Below are 15,628 nucleotides of genomic sequence, written 5' to 3' on the forward strand. Positions count from 1 at the left end.
ACCTTCTTTAAGACATCTCCTTCAGTTTTATTATTTATTCTGTCAAATTTCAGTTTGTTTTAGAGGGTAATAATATTGATAACTGCACATATAATGGGTAATGATTTGTAGTATATGTTTTTATTCTGTGGTCTATAGATTTAAGGAGTTACTTTGAAATAGCAATTCTGTTTGCAAAAGGATTTTTTAAAAAGATGGTATAACAAGTATAAAAGTTCTATTCTGCTAGTCTGTTTTTTAAAAAAAAAATCATTATGTGGTTGAATTTCCTTTCTTTCATCTTTGACCAGATATAATGAGGGACTTTTATGTTATTTCCTACTTTGTTTTTAGTGTGGTATATTTTTCAATTAAAAAAAAAAAGACTATTGCTAGGTCTGCCACTCTTTAATGAATCATTGGATTGGAAAATAACTCATTATATCATCAGGCAGGATATGTTCCTTTATTTGCATGTAGATAGTTGGAGATGAATAATTTATCAAATGTTATTAGTACAGGCTCATATTGCTGAAGTCTCAGCAGGATATAATGAAATTTGTCTCAGGCTAGTATGAAAATAGCATGCCTTTGCATAGTCATTATTGAACTTTTGGCATCTCTCAGAGAACTATTATGTTATCATGCCAGTCTTGCTCACCTCTTCATTAACTGGACTTGTGATTGAAGAGCTCAACTTATCTTGAAAATCTGTGAAATCTGGTATGCCAAATGCTTGCTTGAGTCTAACTATGTTTCTCCATCAGAGCAAGAATTTTCAGAATGAATGAAGTACTTAATGTTTCTTATTAAAGCAATTAGTACAAAAAGGCCATGACTGATGGTTTTATTACTTCTGGTCCTGAAAAGCTGTCTGTACAGGAGATGTTTAAGCAGTATATCTTTCTGAAATGAGGGGTGATGAAACATACATATAATTGCTTAGAATCTTATATCTGTACTAATTATGTATTTGAAGTTATTTTAAATAATTGCTTTTAAAAAGTGGGCTTTGATTAGCTTGTGGCACGACTGCGTGAGAAGGTCAACAAATCTCCCCACAAGCAACAACAAAGCTGGACAGATGGTCAAAAACAAGCCATTCTGGCATTCTGGAAATTGGCTAAAAGCAGTCAGCAAACTGAGAAGTGTTTATTTGTGCAAACAACTGAGCTTTGGGTAAGAACAGTGTGAGTCTTTGGTGTTTGTGCCTGGTGCTACTGCCGTTTTCCTTCCTCAGCTCTGTGGGCAAGGTTGTTCAACCAGGACAGGGCAGGCTGTAAAAACCAGCAGCTTCACTGCTGCTCCCAAGAAGGCTCAGCTGACTTGGAGGACTGTTAGGGAAAGTGAAGATGTTCATGGCGCGTGACGGGGGGTGGGTGGGGTGGGGTGGGGGGATAGGGGATGGGGTGTCTCTGGCTCTACACACCTGAAGTTGTAGGCCTGTTTGGCAGAAGTGGTAGACAGACAGACTAGCCACGGATTTAGCAGAGACTTCTGGGAGATGAGACAGAGAGAGGATGCTTGATAAGTCTTCGCAAACTGTAAGTTGACTGGAGGTTGTGCACATGCACAACAGGGACCAGAGTGGGCCCAAGCTGCCTACACTTATCTGTCGACTGGAGCTTGTATGCACATCACGAGAAGGTGGGAGAGGACCCAAGAAAGCCCAGGAGAAAGTAAAAGGTGGGGCAGGCTTGAAAATGGCCCTAACTTTGAATGCTCTCGGCTCATACACAGATCAGTCAACACATAGTTAGGAATCTTACTGGTTTAAGGTGTTTGAGCATATGCGTGACCAGTCCTTGACTTAGCTTTGCTATGCAGATACAGAATTGACTGCTGGGAAGTTACGCTTTGGGGGGAAGAAAGCCAAAAAAGCTAAGAAAGGAGATTAATGACCATTCATTGTGGAGACATAAACTTCATAGGCTACCCTTTGGGGGATAAATATGAACTGAGAGTTGCTACAATATATTACCTAAAATTTCTAGTATTTAACAAAATATTATGATACATACAAAGAAACCAAGTATAACCACATTCAAGCGGGAAAAAAGCAGTCAGTATCTATTGTCGTTGAGTGGCCAGAAATGTTGGATTTAGCAGACGAAGACTTGAAAAAACTAAGTGAAATGATGTTAAAAGCATTTAAGAAGGGCTTCCCTGGTGGCGCAGTGGTTGAGAATCTGCCTGCCAATGCAGGGGACACGGGTTCGAGCCCTGGTCTGGGAAGATCCCACATGCCACGGAGCAACTGGGCCCGTGAGCCACAACTACTGAGCCTGCGCGTCTAGAGCCTATGCTCCGCAACAAGAGAGGCCGCGACAGTGAGAGGCCCGCGCACGGCGATGAAGAGTGGCCCCCGCTCGCCGCAACTAGAGAAAGCCCTCGCAAGGAAATGAAGACCCAACACAGCAAAAATAAATAAATAATAAATTTATTTTTAAAAAAAAAGCATTTAAGAAAAGGATGATGACACTGACTTGAATACAGAATCACAAAATGATAGAAATTATAAAAGAGAACCAATAGGAAATCTGGAGTTGAAAAGTACAGTAGCTGAAATGAAAACATTCATTAGAGGGGGCTCAACTGCAGATTTGAGAGGGCAGAAGAAAAAAATCTGTGGATAGACCAAGAGAAATGATCTGATTTGGATAGAAGAACAGAGGAAAAATGAAAAGGGCCTCAGAGACCATTGGGACAACATCTGGCACACCAACAAATGTGTCATGGGAATCACAAAAGAAAAGGATACAGTAAAAAACAGCAACAGCAACAACAGTAGTTTTAAATGGTACTGGATGAAAACTTCCCAAATTTGATGAAAACCATTACTTTTGGATCCAAAAAGCTAAGTGAATTCCATGTAGAGAAGTCCCAGATATCCACACCTATACACGTCGTAATCATTGTAGAAAAAGAGGGAAAATCTTGACAGCATAAGAGAGAAATGACATACTGTGTACTGGAGAACAACAAGATTAATAGTCGACTTCTCACCAGAAGCTCTAGAGGTCAAAGACAGTGGAGTGATATATTCAGTGCTCAAAGAACAAAACTGTCAACCAAGAATTCTATTGATATATCCAGCAAAAGTATCCTTCCCAAATGAAGCAAAATAAAGACATTTCCAAATAAAAAATGTGTTGCTAGCAGACTTGATTTACAAGAAATACTGAAGACAATTTTTCAGGCAGAAAGTGGTACCAAATGGAAATCCCCAGGAGGAAATGAAGAGTGCTAGAAGTGGTAATCATGTGGGTAAATATATAGTACTTTATAAATATATATTTTTCACATTTGTCTTTAAAAAACATACAATTGTATAAAACAACAATTGTAGCACTATATTTTAGGGTTTATACAACTATATATGTTAATATGTGTGATGGCAGTGGCACAAAGGAGGAAGAAGGAAAAGAAATGATTCTGGGACGATTGAATATCCACGTGCAAAAATAAACTTAGACCTTTATTATACACAGAAAGTAACACCGTGTATCCTAGACCTAATTATAAGAGTGAAAACGATAAAACTCGTGGAAGAAAATGTAGGAGAAATCTTTGTGCTCTTGGGCTAGGCAGAGAGTTCTTAGATATGACACCCAAAGCATGAGCTGTAAAATAAAATATAGATAAGTTGAACTTCATTATATTAAAAAAACTTTAATTTTCAAAAGATGCCATTATGAAAGTGAAACTATAAGCCACAGACTGAGAGAAAATATTTAGAAATTATATATCTCACAAAGGTCATATAACCAGAATATGTAAAGAATTCTTATAATTCAATAATAAGACAAATGCTATAACCAAAATATTGACAAAATACTGGAGTAGACATTTATGTTAGTGAGGGTTCTCCAGAGAAAGAGAACCAGTAGGGGGGTGTGTGTGTGTAATGAGATGTATTATAAGGTATTGGCTCCCACCATTACGGAGGCTGAAAATTCCCAGTGTCTGTGGTCGGCACGGTGAAGACTCTAGAGAGCTGATGCGCAGTTCCAGCCCAGGCCCAAAGGTCTGAGAATCAGGAGAGTTGATGGCGTGAGTTACAGCTGGCAACTGGGCAGGTGCGAGACCCAAGAAGAGCTGATATTTCAGTCTTGAGTCTGAAGGCTGGAAAAGACCAGTTACTCAGCTCAGTAGTCAGACAGGAGGAGTTAGTTCCCTCTTACTCAGCCTTTTTGTTCTATTCAGGTCTTTGATTAATTGGATAATGCCCACCAGTGTTAGGGAGAGCAGTGTGCTTTACTCAGTCTACTGATTCAAATGTCAGTCTCATCCAGAAACACCCTCACAGACACACCCAAAATAATGTTTGGCTAAATGTCTGGGCGCCCTGTGGCCCAGGCAAGTTGACGTGTAAAAATTAACCATGACAACATTTTACCAAATGGGAATACAATTGGCTAATCACACGAAAAGGTGCTCAATATCATTAGTCATTATGGAATGCATATTATTCATTCAAAGCACAATAATATACCACTACACGCCCACTAGAATAGCTGTTGTCAGAAGTTACAGTATGAGTGAGGTCTTGGTGATGTGGAGAAACTCAAACCCTCATACACTGCTGGTGGGATATAAAATGGTAGCACTTCTTTGGAAAAGTTATTTCTTATAAAAGTGAATATAAATTTACGACATAACCCACAATTCTTTTCCTAGGAATCTTATCTAAGAGAGGTGAACACATATGTCCGCATGAAGATCTGTATTCATATATTCATAGAAGCATTATTATAAAAGGTGTTAATTGGAAACAGTCCAAATGTTCATCAGCTGGTTGATAGATTAACAAAATGTAATATATTTGGTATGGGAGCATGGATAGACTATAAATAAGCTTGAGAGAGTTTTGGGGGTGATGGAAATGTTCTAAAAATGGGTTGTGATGATTGTACAACTGTATAAGTTTATTTAAAATCATTGAATTGTTTACTTACAATGGGTGCGTTTTACAGGATGTACTTTAGGAAAGTTATAAAAAATAATATGTATGTATACAGAGAAAATGATAAGTATGGAAAATAATAATTGGTGAATATCAAGGAGATGGGAATTCTTCTATTCTTCCAACTTTTCTGTAACTACAATTAATTCAACATTTTAATGGGTCTTAGAAGTGTTCTGATTCTCTTGTAATGTTTTAAAAAAAGTAAGTTTAAAAGCTTTTGTTTGTTCTTAAAAATCCAACCCTAGAGTGTCATTTTATCTCAGCTTTTTAATTCTTTACTTCTTTGATTTACAGTTTGCTTTGAGCAGATGATCTGCTTTTGTACTTGGCCTGCAGGGCCAGTGCCCAAGTGAACCCTTCCTGCTTCATATACTTACATATCTGGTCTATGTTAGGGACCATTCATACCTGTGGAATGACACTCTGAGGATATTTCTACTTCTCTCCTCTGTGCAGTATGAATGTGCAAATATTCTAAGCAAAGCACTTTTGACTGTAGGACTTGAACACCGCTGCCTTTCCCTTTGGTAGTATTTCTTAGGTTCAGTGATCGTATCTTCTCTGGGTTGTTTTTATTTGTTTCCATAAAAGAAAAAGTTAAATGCAAATATTAACACATTTGTTGAAAGCAGTAAATTAAAGTGAAGTTGTGACTCATGCTAACGTGTATTTCTATGCTTTATTTGAAGGTCACTCTGTGAGACTGCTGGGTCAGAAAAAGGATAATGGAAAACGGTTGGGGGGAGCACGACTGGATTTGCCAAAGATTAGGAAGAATCCACTGATAGAAATCATTTCCATCAATACTGGGTAAGCTTCTCTCTAACTCATAAAATATTCAATATACTCCATGAATTTTCCTGGCTATATGACATAGAAAAGTAGTTGAACATTTCCATGGGAAAGAAAAATCAAAAATGAATTTTTAAAAAAATCAGTCATGAATATTGTTCCCTCTAAGATGTTCCCTGTATGCAGTTGCACTTACATTTGCAGCAAGTGTTTTTTTCTTTGATTAACATTACTCTAACTTCTTTTTGGTAATAAATGTGGATTTTGTTTTCCAGCTCTGCCCTTGGTTAAAATCTTTTTAAGAAGAGTATTTCATTCTGTGAAATGGTTAATACACCCATCATCTTTGACTATTTTTTTCAATAGCATTATAGTAGTAAATATTGCCCAAGATCCTAACCGTATTTTGATTATTAACTATCTGAAATGAATATTTTTAAATGTTACTTTTATGAGCCTTAAACTGAAGATAAACATCGTGACTGAATATCAAGTACTCTTTAATTGCCATGTTGGTCTGAAGTTCTGCCTGATTATAACTCCTGGTATAATCAGTCATACTTGGTTTTATTTGCATTTGTTGAATTTGGTTCTTTTAAATAGTGACTCCATTTGAAAAAGTTACTTATTTCCCACTTTAATCTATATTATAATAGTCTGGTAATAAATTTAAATTTAAACCTCATGAAAGTCCCTCCATTCATGCAGCTGCCTCACATTTCCCACAGATTTAAGCCTTCCTGCTCCTTTTAAATTTTAATCTTCCTTCTCTCTTTTTAAAAATTGTCCTCCTTTTGCCCTTTGCTTTCTTCATGCTCTTTCCCACTGAGAACAGGTGAACTTATCTTTCCTGCTCCAGCATCTTCCTACCTCTCTCCAAGCCAGTGCCGTCCTTTCCTCCTGCACTGTTGCAGCCGTGTTGTCACTGGTTGTCTTTTCTCTTGCCTTATCGTCCACCTCTGGTTTATCCTTCCCGCTGCCGCCAAAGACCGGGGACTGTTGAAGAAGACATTTGGCTTTTCCCTAAAAACCCCTGGGGACTTTCAGTTGACTTCGTGAACTTGTCCAGGACCAATGTCTGGCCTTCAGTGTGGAAGATTCATAAACCTGGACTCATCAAGCTCAGAGATTACTAGCGACTAAGTCAAAATTTAACAGTCAGAAGCGTAGCTGTCACATTGACCGGAGAATCTAATATAGTCTCTGGAGCCTGAGCCAAGTTATGGGTGTAAGGCTGTTCGCTGTTCCCTCTGTCTCAGTCACTCTTCTCCTTCCTTCACATCCTGCATTGCTGCTGCTGCTGTTGTTTTTGACTCCTGAATTCAAATTCCTATTAAAATTGCAGCATCCCTACCTTTCCTTTCCTCCATATTTACCTTATTTTCCTTTGTAACATTTCTCAGTATTGAAATAGACATATGTCCATTTATGTTGTAATTGTCTCCCCTCACTGGCATGTAATAAGCTCCATGAAGGTAGGGAATTGATTTTCTTTCTTATCATTGTATCCTTAGTACACAGAAGTATGTACACAGTACGGATTTAGTAAATGTTCACTTAATGAATGAATAATTGAGTTCTATAATTTGAAAGTTGAATGGGATCATGTTAATTTCTTGTTGCAGTACAAATTGCCTTGCCACTTGCACAGTGATACTTGGAGTTTGGCTAAGCGTACTTTCTCCTAAACCATGTCTTTAGAGGGGCAAAGTCTAAATGTTTCTGATAGTCTCATTTAAAAAAAAAAATGCAGGACTGATCAACTCCTTTTTGACTGGCACATTCCTTTAAGTATGTTATTATTTTAGGGCCTGTCAAACCCTTTTGTATTAGAATCCATTATTTTAGGATCAAGGTGACTTTGTAGCTACTTGTGACCTGCTGAGTGTCGATTTTAACTGTTTGATTTCAAAGGTACTTTATATTTTTAGTCTCTGTACTTCTCCATTTTGTCACTCCCCACCTCACACTCCAGTATTCAGTCTCACTGAACTACTTGACATTCTCAGCCTCAAGGTCCTTCTCTGTCTTGACTCCAGGCCTGTCTGTGTGCTGTAAGGATCCCCTGGCGTGTCTTACATTTCTCCACTTACTTGTGGGTAATCCTGCCATACGCACTTGTGTGCCCCTTTCTTTGGGTGGCTGCTTGTTCCTCCCCTCCTGACCAGGCTAAATACCTCCATCTTTCCGCTGTGCATCTACAACATTCCCTATTTACCTTGATTATGGCACTTCTCAGGATGCATAATTTATATTTTCTACTTAGTTATGAGCTTCGTGAGTTCAGAAAGTATTTCAATTATCACTATTATTATCTCTGACTTCAGGGTCCAGTACAAAGTGAGTACTCAATAAATGTTGAATTAATATTGTATTTTCAAGCCACTGCTAATTTATTTTGCTGCATATTTTTCAAAATTTCCCTAGCATTAAGTTAAAATTTTTCATATATTTATAATTTGAATTTTTCTTCTTTTGGATTTAGTGTTTCTTATAATGAGGCTATAGACTTTTTTAAAGCTCACTGGATATTTCCTTTCACTTTCTCATCTTCTCACATCTCTCATATTACAGTATAGAATTGCCCCTTAGTAAATAAATTAGCAAACATTCTTTTGCTGTTAAGAGAATTAATCTGTACTGTCACTCGTTGAGATAAGAGTTTCTGAACTTCTCTGACTACTAATCATTTTCCTGAATCAGTTGGAGCCTTATCACTTGTTCTCAGATGAAAGTCTCTCCATGGGTGTTTGTCTACAGTATCACTCTTAACATCTTTACCTTGAATTTTATTTTTTTTTACCTCCAGTAGAGCTCATTGCTTTTTTTCATTTACATTTAAATATTTTAAAAGAGTTCTACGAATAATTATTTCTTTCAAGCGAAAATTATCATCTCCATCAAAATCTTACACTTTTCAAGATTTTATGGCTTTGAAATTAAATATGGATATATAAGTTTCATATAAATTTTCTGTTCATCAGTTAGGGAAAGGATCCCATTTGCAGCAAGTTTTATTACATGTATTGGTAATTTAGCAAAGTTACTGTTAAACTCTACAGAGTTGTTATGCTTTGTTACGTTTCTAACTTAAAATGTAAAAGGAGTATATTAGTCGCTTTAGCCAAGGAAGAAGTTGAAAATTTCAGATCATGCTAGATTGTGGATGAGCTGAGATCACTACTTATTTGATCACATTGTGTATAATAAGAGTACCTTTAGTTCTTAAATAACATTTATTTTTTCTTCCATACTCTCAATTTTATGTTCAGTTATTCATCCTTCTTATGTGTGCTGTATTGCATATATAAATTTGGTCTACTCGGTTCCTTGTCTCAATTTACAACATTCTTTCCTTTTGAGGTGAGCCATCTGAGGTTAGCTGCCCCTTGTCCAGTATCACTCTTATTTCTAGACTGTCCCTCATGGGGTAAGTACTCCCTGCAGACATGAACAGGCACGTGTTTGTCTAGTAGGATGATGAGAGCTGTAGGGACATGACTCTCAAATGCAGGAGAGAGTGAAGTTAATCATTGCTAATGTATATTGAGTGCTTAGTGTGGGCCAGACAGAATTCTGTGAGATGTATATTTTTTCCTGTATTTCGTCCTCACAACAGCCTTGTGAGATTTTTCAGTAGATGAGGAAACTAAGTTACAGAGCGGTTAGGTGACTTCACATTGTCATGCAGCTAGTAGGTGACTGAGACTGAGGCTTATCTATTGCGCCTGTCAGACACTTTTGTGGGTTCACAGGAGCAAGGGATCATATCAAGTGTGGGAACAGAATAATCTTTGCATTATAGTGACATTGGAAATGAGATTTCAGCACCTATAGGCCACCCACATTTCTTGCTTATGGTTCCTATAGCAACCGAGCCAGGAAGGAATGAGAGCCTGGGTGGTAGTTTTGGGAAGGAAAAGCAAGGGTGACAGTACTGTGTAATGGTTAAGAAGATGGGCTTTGGCATTCTCCAATGGATTTATTTGTAACCATGGATTTGGAAGTTCCAAAGAGCTGTTGGAGATAGAAATACAAGGCTAAAAAGAAGCCTTAGTTGGAGGGGTGAGAGTTGAGGTCAGTGAAGGTGAATGGTCAGTGCCCGTGTATAGGAAATAAGAGGAGAGAGAGGAACTATCTATGAAATAAAACTAGTCAGTGGCGAAGGTTTTATGAAAAGAAGTGTCTAACTATCAATTACTTCTGATTCCTTGAGGAGAAGTAATGCCAGGTTAGGTGGATCATTTTCGAAAGAGCCGGAAATTTGCAAACCACGTTAGAAATTAGTAGGCTTTGCTATGGGAGGAGTTCTGCTATAAAGTGAGAGACGTGGTTTTTAGAATAGAAGGATATTTCTATCTGAGCTTGCTTAGAGGCAGAGGGGTAAGGATTAGAAATATATTGACAGGAGAAACTGTTTAAACAGGAACAGTTGTGAACGTAGTTAGAAAGGTAAGTGTTGGAGAGAAGGACCTTCATGCTTCCTCAGACGTAAGAGTAAAGGATGTGAGTAAGTTTAAGTGTAGAACTTATCAGTTCATTTTTCTTAAAGGTCTTCACTGATTTAATCTAGAGAAAGGTGCTCAGTTCCTCCATGCTGTCAGGCAAAATGGAGGGTGGAGGGTTCAGTGTCATGTCCCTTTATGTTTTGGTTAATATACTATGGCCTCTTTTTGATTCCATTGACTTGAGATACAGCCAGTTCTCGATCAGAATCCCCCCTCCTTCCAAGATTTGTCAGTTTTCTTCTTCCCCGATTTCCTCCCTTTGATGGTGGTGTTCAGCTGATATTCTACCCTACAGATTTTCTATAAACTGGAAGCTATGTCTAATCTGAGATTCTAATTAAAAATTTGGCCAGAACTAATCTTGTTTCTGGGGTAAATATATGAAATTTGAAGAGTCATGCCAGAGTGTTCCATTTTTTTTCATGAAATTCGTGGAGTGAGGTCATGGTCCTGATGCACAACAGAGTAGGAAATCTGTGGATATTTATGTAGACAAGTATCAACCAAGTGCCATGGTCAGTATAATAGGGAGTCAACATGTGCATAAAAGGAAAAAGTGAGCTGAGGTTGAAAAGCTCAGTTTTTGTCAGGGGACCCCATTTGTGTGATTGCCTTATTTTTTTTCTAGTAGTAAGAATGGAGTGTGGAGACAGAAGGTAATATAGGGGACAAAAAGTTAAAAATCAGAAAATGGGCCATAAAGAAAATCTCTGCTTCATTTTGCTGTCTCTATCACTATCAAAGTCATCATTTTGACAATTCCTTGGCAATTTTCATTCTTCCAAAGCCAAGAGTTGGGTGCCGCTCAGCAGTTCTGATATAAGGTATATCATTTTTTAGGTACTACTATCAGATTATCCCTAGTTTGAAGGGGTAATCCTCCCCAGGGCTAAACATATCTTAGAAAATACCATCTGACCCTGTAATACCTTACTGATACTTTCTCTTTTAAAATTTATCGTCTTTCTTGTTATTTGCCATCTGCCAGACATAAAATGATGGTATATGGGAACCTTTAAGGGGAATCTAATTTTCTTTGAGATTACATACTTGAATTTATTACATTTTTTAAAAGTATCTGTTACTTTTCCCCCTGTGACATCTTAGCTTTGGGAAAACAAACTAACTCGGATATTTCAACTTTTTTCTATAATGTCCGGAATTTATCAGTCCCTATTCCAGGGCTAGATACATAGGTGAATGAATGAATGAAAGAGAAAGAATGCAAATTTCTCTCATAGAAGTGAAGTTGTTTTTAGAGAAGTAGGATCATTACTAATAACATTTTGCTATCTTTCTGGTTCTAATGATTAAAACATGAAATAATTATTAACTAGATATAATCACAGTGCATTTGAAAATATAATTATTATGTGCTTACCACATTATCAGGTATTGTATTAGATATTATGACATATACAAAGATAAACATTTCCCAAGTCAACAGGTAACTAACATTGACTGAAATAATCCAAAAAATGCAGCTGTAAACACAGAGTTAATTGCAGCTCCTGTATGGGGAGGATTTGGGTCTTGTTCTGTTCCACGTTCTGGGGAATGAATGCTTTTAGGTGCCAGCATGACACTCTTCTAAGGGTGAGAGTACACAGCAGTGACTCCTGAGACCTCTGAATGTAAGCGGTGTGAGATACTCAGGTATCCTTTTACTGCCCCTCTATGAGATGTGGCAGCAACATAGTAAAAAGGTCTTCTCCTTGACCTTTGTCATCAAACACGACTACTGCCATTGTCAGTACACGTGTGGAAAATATAAGCCTCAAATGCTATCTTTTAATGTTACTCTTTAAATTACAGCTTTCAGAAAATAATTCTATTAAAAAAATTTGGTGGTAAAAAATTTATTGGGTTGGTCAAAAAGTTCGTTTGGGTTTTTCGTAACATCTTATGGAAAAACCCAAACGAATTTTTTGGCCAACCCGTAATTAGAAGTGTTCTTTTTTTTTTTTTTTAAATATTTATTTATTTTTGGCTGTGTTGGGTCTTTGTTGCTACGTGTGGGCTTTCTCTAGTTGCAGTGAGCGGGGGCTACTCTTCATTGCGGTGCACGGGCTTCTCATTGCACTGGCTTCTCTTGTTGCGGAGCACGGGCTCTAGGCGTGCAGGCTTCAGTAGTTGTGGCACGCAGGCTCAGTAGTTGTGGCTCGCGGGCTCTAGAGCGCAGGTTCAGTAGTTGTGGCACACGGGCTTAGTTGCTCTGTGGCATGTGGGATCTTCCCGGGCCAGGGCTCGAACCTGTGTCCCCTGCACTGGCAGGCGGATTCTTAACCACTGCGCCACCAGGGAAGCCCTAGAAGTGTTCTTATAAAGCTTGAATTAAGGTTCCAAAAAGATCCTGTTAGAAGGTTGAATATATGTAATATCACACTTGTATTAGTGTGAATCTTTTTTAACATTTTTGGAGAATAAAATTTGGGATATTTTATTTTATAATCCCTTTGAAATGACTACATGTTTAGTATATTCAATGATTCATTAACTTCTTATATCTTAGCATGGTGTCAACAAGTAAGTATTCTTTTTTTTTCTTAGTTATACTGTACTGTTCTGTTTACATGTCCTGATTGTAATAACCGTGGCACTATTCTGAATCTGCTCTCTTGAGAAAAGCTCCCTCAGCCTCGGTGCCGTCCTCAGAGACATCTATTAGGTCCTGACACCTTTCTCCAAGAGGCAGTATCTCAAGATAAAACATTTTCCAAAAAGAATTCAGCAGACTTAATAGTCACTCATTTATTTAAAAATTATTGGTCAATATCACTTTTTTATATATTGGGCGCTGATGACTGTAAATTAATGTAAGTCAGTTTTGTCAGGTACAACTCTTAGAGGTTTTTTTGATAGACAGTAGTACCTACCAATGAGGATTAGTTGCTTCTCTACAACCCAGTTGTCAGGTTGTAATGAAAGCAAGTCCCAGTCCAAAATCTGCAATAAGAGTTCATTAAGCAAGCTGGCACCATCCACCTGTTCTTATAAGCTTGGTGAAGTCCTAACTCTTTCTTCTTTGGGGTGATTAAATCAGACCTTGCGCAAAAGTTTCACTTGAACCAGATGAGACAGTATTGTCAGCCTCAAGCAACCAGAATCCTCTATGCAGTGTCTGGAGTGAGGGTAAAGGAGGGACCAAGACAGAATAATATCCTTAATGGTCCAAGCCAGTGCTACCCAAAGTGTGATCCATGGACCAGTGCCAGGTTATTAACTATTGATGACTGGTCTGTGACAAGTATAGAAATGGAGAGTAAGCATCTTAGAAACTTTTAAGATGGTTTAACGTTGCTGCAATGTCTTATAATTCCTTTTCACTGTATTTTACAAAAATACTGGTTTATAAGAGTTTGGAAATAAAAGTCCTGATCTGTCCCTATAGATAGTTTGAGAAACACTCGTCTCAGCTACGGTGTTGCAAAATTCTTTACCCTCTTCTGGCAAATATTTTAGCCAGTCAGCTCACTTGAATGTCACTGATTTCACCAGTGAGATCCCATTTCTACTAGCTTTTATGCTGTTAGGTAACCACTTGCGTTTAGTAGTTAACCACTACTTTCACAGATGCAATCTTATTTCTGTCACTTATTATGCTAATTTGCAAAGCCTCTGCTGTTGACCAGGGATAAAAGACAGCTAAAACATACCAGTAAGCTCTGGAAGGTAGCCTTTCTAATTAAATACTAGCAAATTGTAGCTTAAAATAACACACATTTTATGTTACACCCTTGACATTCAGTTCTTTCAAAAGTAAATGATAGAAGTCCGAACATGGCCCATGTGAAACTTGAATCTAGAGGTTATAACTGTTCTTGTGGCACGTCCCTAAGATGCGTAAGTAACTGCTGTTATTATTCTTGATCTTCTGTAAGCTTACGGAGGCCCGGAAGCTTATCTCTTAGTAATGAGCCTGGAATGTGGTACCAGCCTATTCCAGAGAAGACAGTAGAGTTTATGGTACATTGGAGAGACCTCTGTGGTCTGGGTTTGGAGTCTTAGACACTGTTATTTTCTAGCTGCGTGACTCAAATAAATTGGGTAACTTCTAAGAGCTGATCTCTTTCGTAACACGTACTGCCTACTGTATATGTAGCCTGACACATTATGGGCATTTTAATAAGTGTTTTCCTTAGAATTGTGATCTTGCTGTATCCTGTTCTCTACCAGCATTCTCCAAGACCCCCTCTCCCTTTCCTTTCTCTGCATCGTTTGTACTATTTAGGCCGGAAAGGTGATGGTACTGGAATTTAACGTTAGGAGTTTATTCGATTCATCACCAGCTCCTCAGTCTCCTATTTCATTTGTTCAGTTTTGAGTGAATGTTTGACAAATAAATGAAGAAAAGTTAATCTTAGTGTCTCCTGTAGCTTTTAGAACAGTCTTGTTCACAGTATTCACTTAAGTATTTTAGTATTTCAGTAACAGCAGGGTTACTTAAATGCAGAAAAAATTTTCTGGCTGAGCTGCAGTATAATTCCAATTACTTCTCTCTGGCTATAGATGATTGTTTTGTAGAGAAAAATGTTAATTTGGGCCATGAATGAAGTGAAACTTATCTCAAACAATTAAATGTGTGAAATTGAAGTATTTATGTCAATTTTGAACTTGTTACATTTTTACTTTTATCCCAAAACTAGTTGTCCTGAAATTTGCAGCTGTTTTAATATCTTCAGTGAAATCCCCAAATACCTTGTTTTCACTTAAACATTGTGCAAATAAAATTTTAAAGTAATCTTATTTTTAGTGCATTGTAAAAACTGTATTTGGGCAAGATCATTCATAAGAACAGTGGATGGCACTATCGGCTCATACCTGTGAAGTAATTATCATTAAGTTGCAGAACTTTGAAATGCAGGTTTAATAAATGCCTTTAAGTAAGTGGCCCAGTTAGAAATTTTAGACAGCATTAGCATGGGGATTTAGTCTTAAATTTTGTAAATTCTTCTTTATGTAACCATTATTTTATATAAACTTTGAAATGAATATATAACTTTTCTAGTAATTAGATATAAAGAAAAGGCTGATTTTTAAAAGCCATTTCAAGTTCTAGTATGTTACAGAATATACCATTGCTGTAACTAAAAAGTGCATCTTGCTTACCATTTTTCTGATAAAATTACTTAGTTTGAGGAAGGTAGAATAACTTTGAGTTTGGATAAAAATCAAAATTTAAAGGTACTCAAATTTTGGCATATCATTAAAGAAGCCTTAAAGTTAATTGAGTAGAATGGTTCACACTTTTTTCAGGTTAGTTCATAGATTGTACGGTGAGGATATACATTAGTTATAAATACTTATAGATGCTTTTATAGTTTAGAAAGTTTATTATTTTATTTCATGTGTAAAAGTCTTTTATGTTTGTTATTTAAGA

The 15,628-nt window shown here is 37.2% G+C and overlaps 1 protein-coding gene across 4 annotated transcripts in view; it reads left to right on the forward strand.

The window, feature by feature from the left end:
* The window catches only part of CDKAL1 (CDKAL1 threonylcarbamoyladenosine tRNA methylthiotransferase), a 640,596-nt gene that overhangs the window by 206,268 nt on the left and 418,700 nt on the right, over positions 1-15,628 (forward strand). For all 4 annotated transcript variants that reach the window (XM_082415179.1, XM_082415181.1, XM_082415180.1 and 1 more), the window contains one exon: positions 5,638-5,758. In XM_082415179.1, coding sequence (XP_082271305.1) covers positions 5,638-5,758 — 121 coding nt within the window. The remainder of the gene's footprint in view (positions 1-5,637; positions 5,759-15,628) is intronic.

Source organism: Balaenoptera physalus (assembly GCF_965194825.1).
Source record: "Balaenoptera physalus genome assembly, chromosome: 11".
NCBI classification, from domain to species: domain Eukaryota; kingdom Metazoa; phylum Chordata; class Mammalia; order Artiodactyla; family Balaenopteridae; genus Balaenoptera; species Balaenoptera physalus.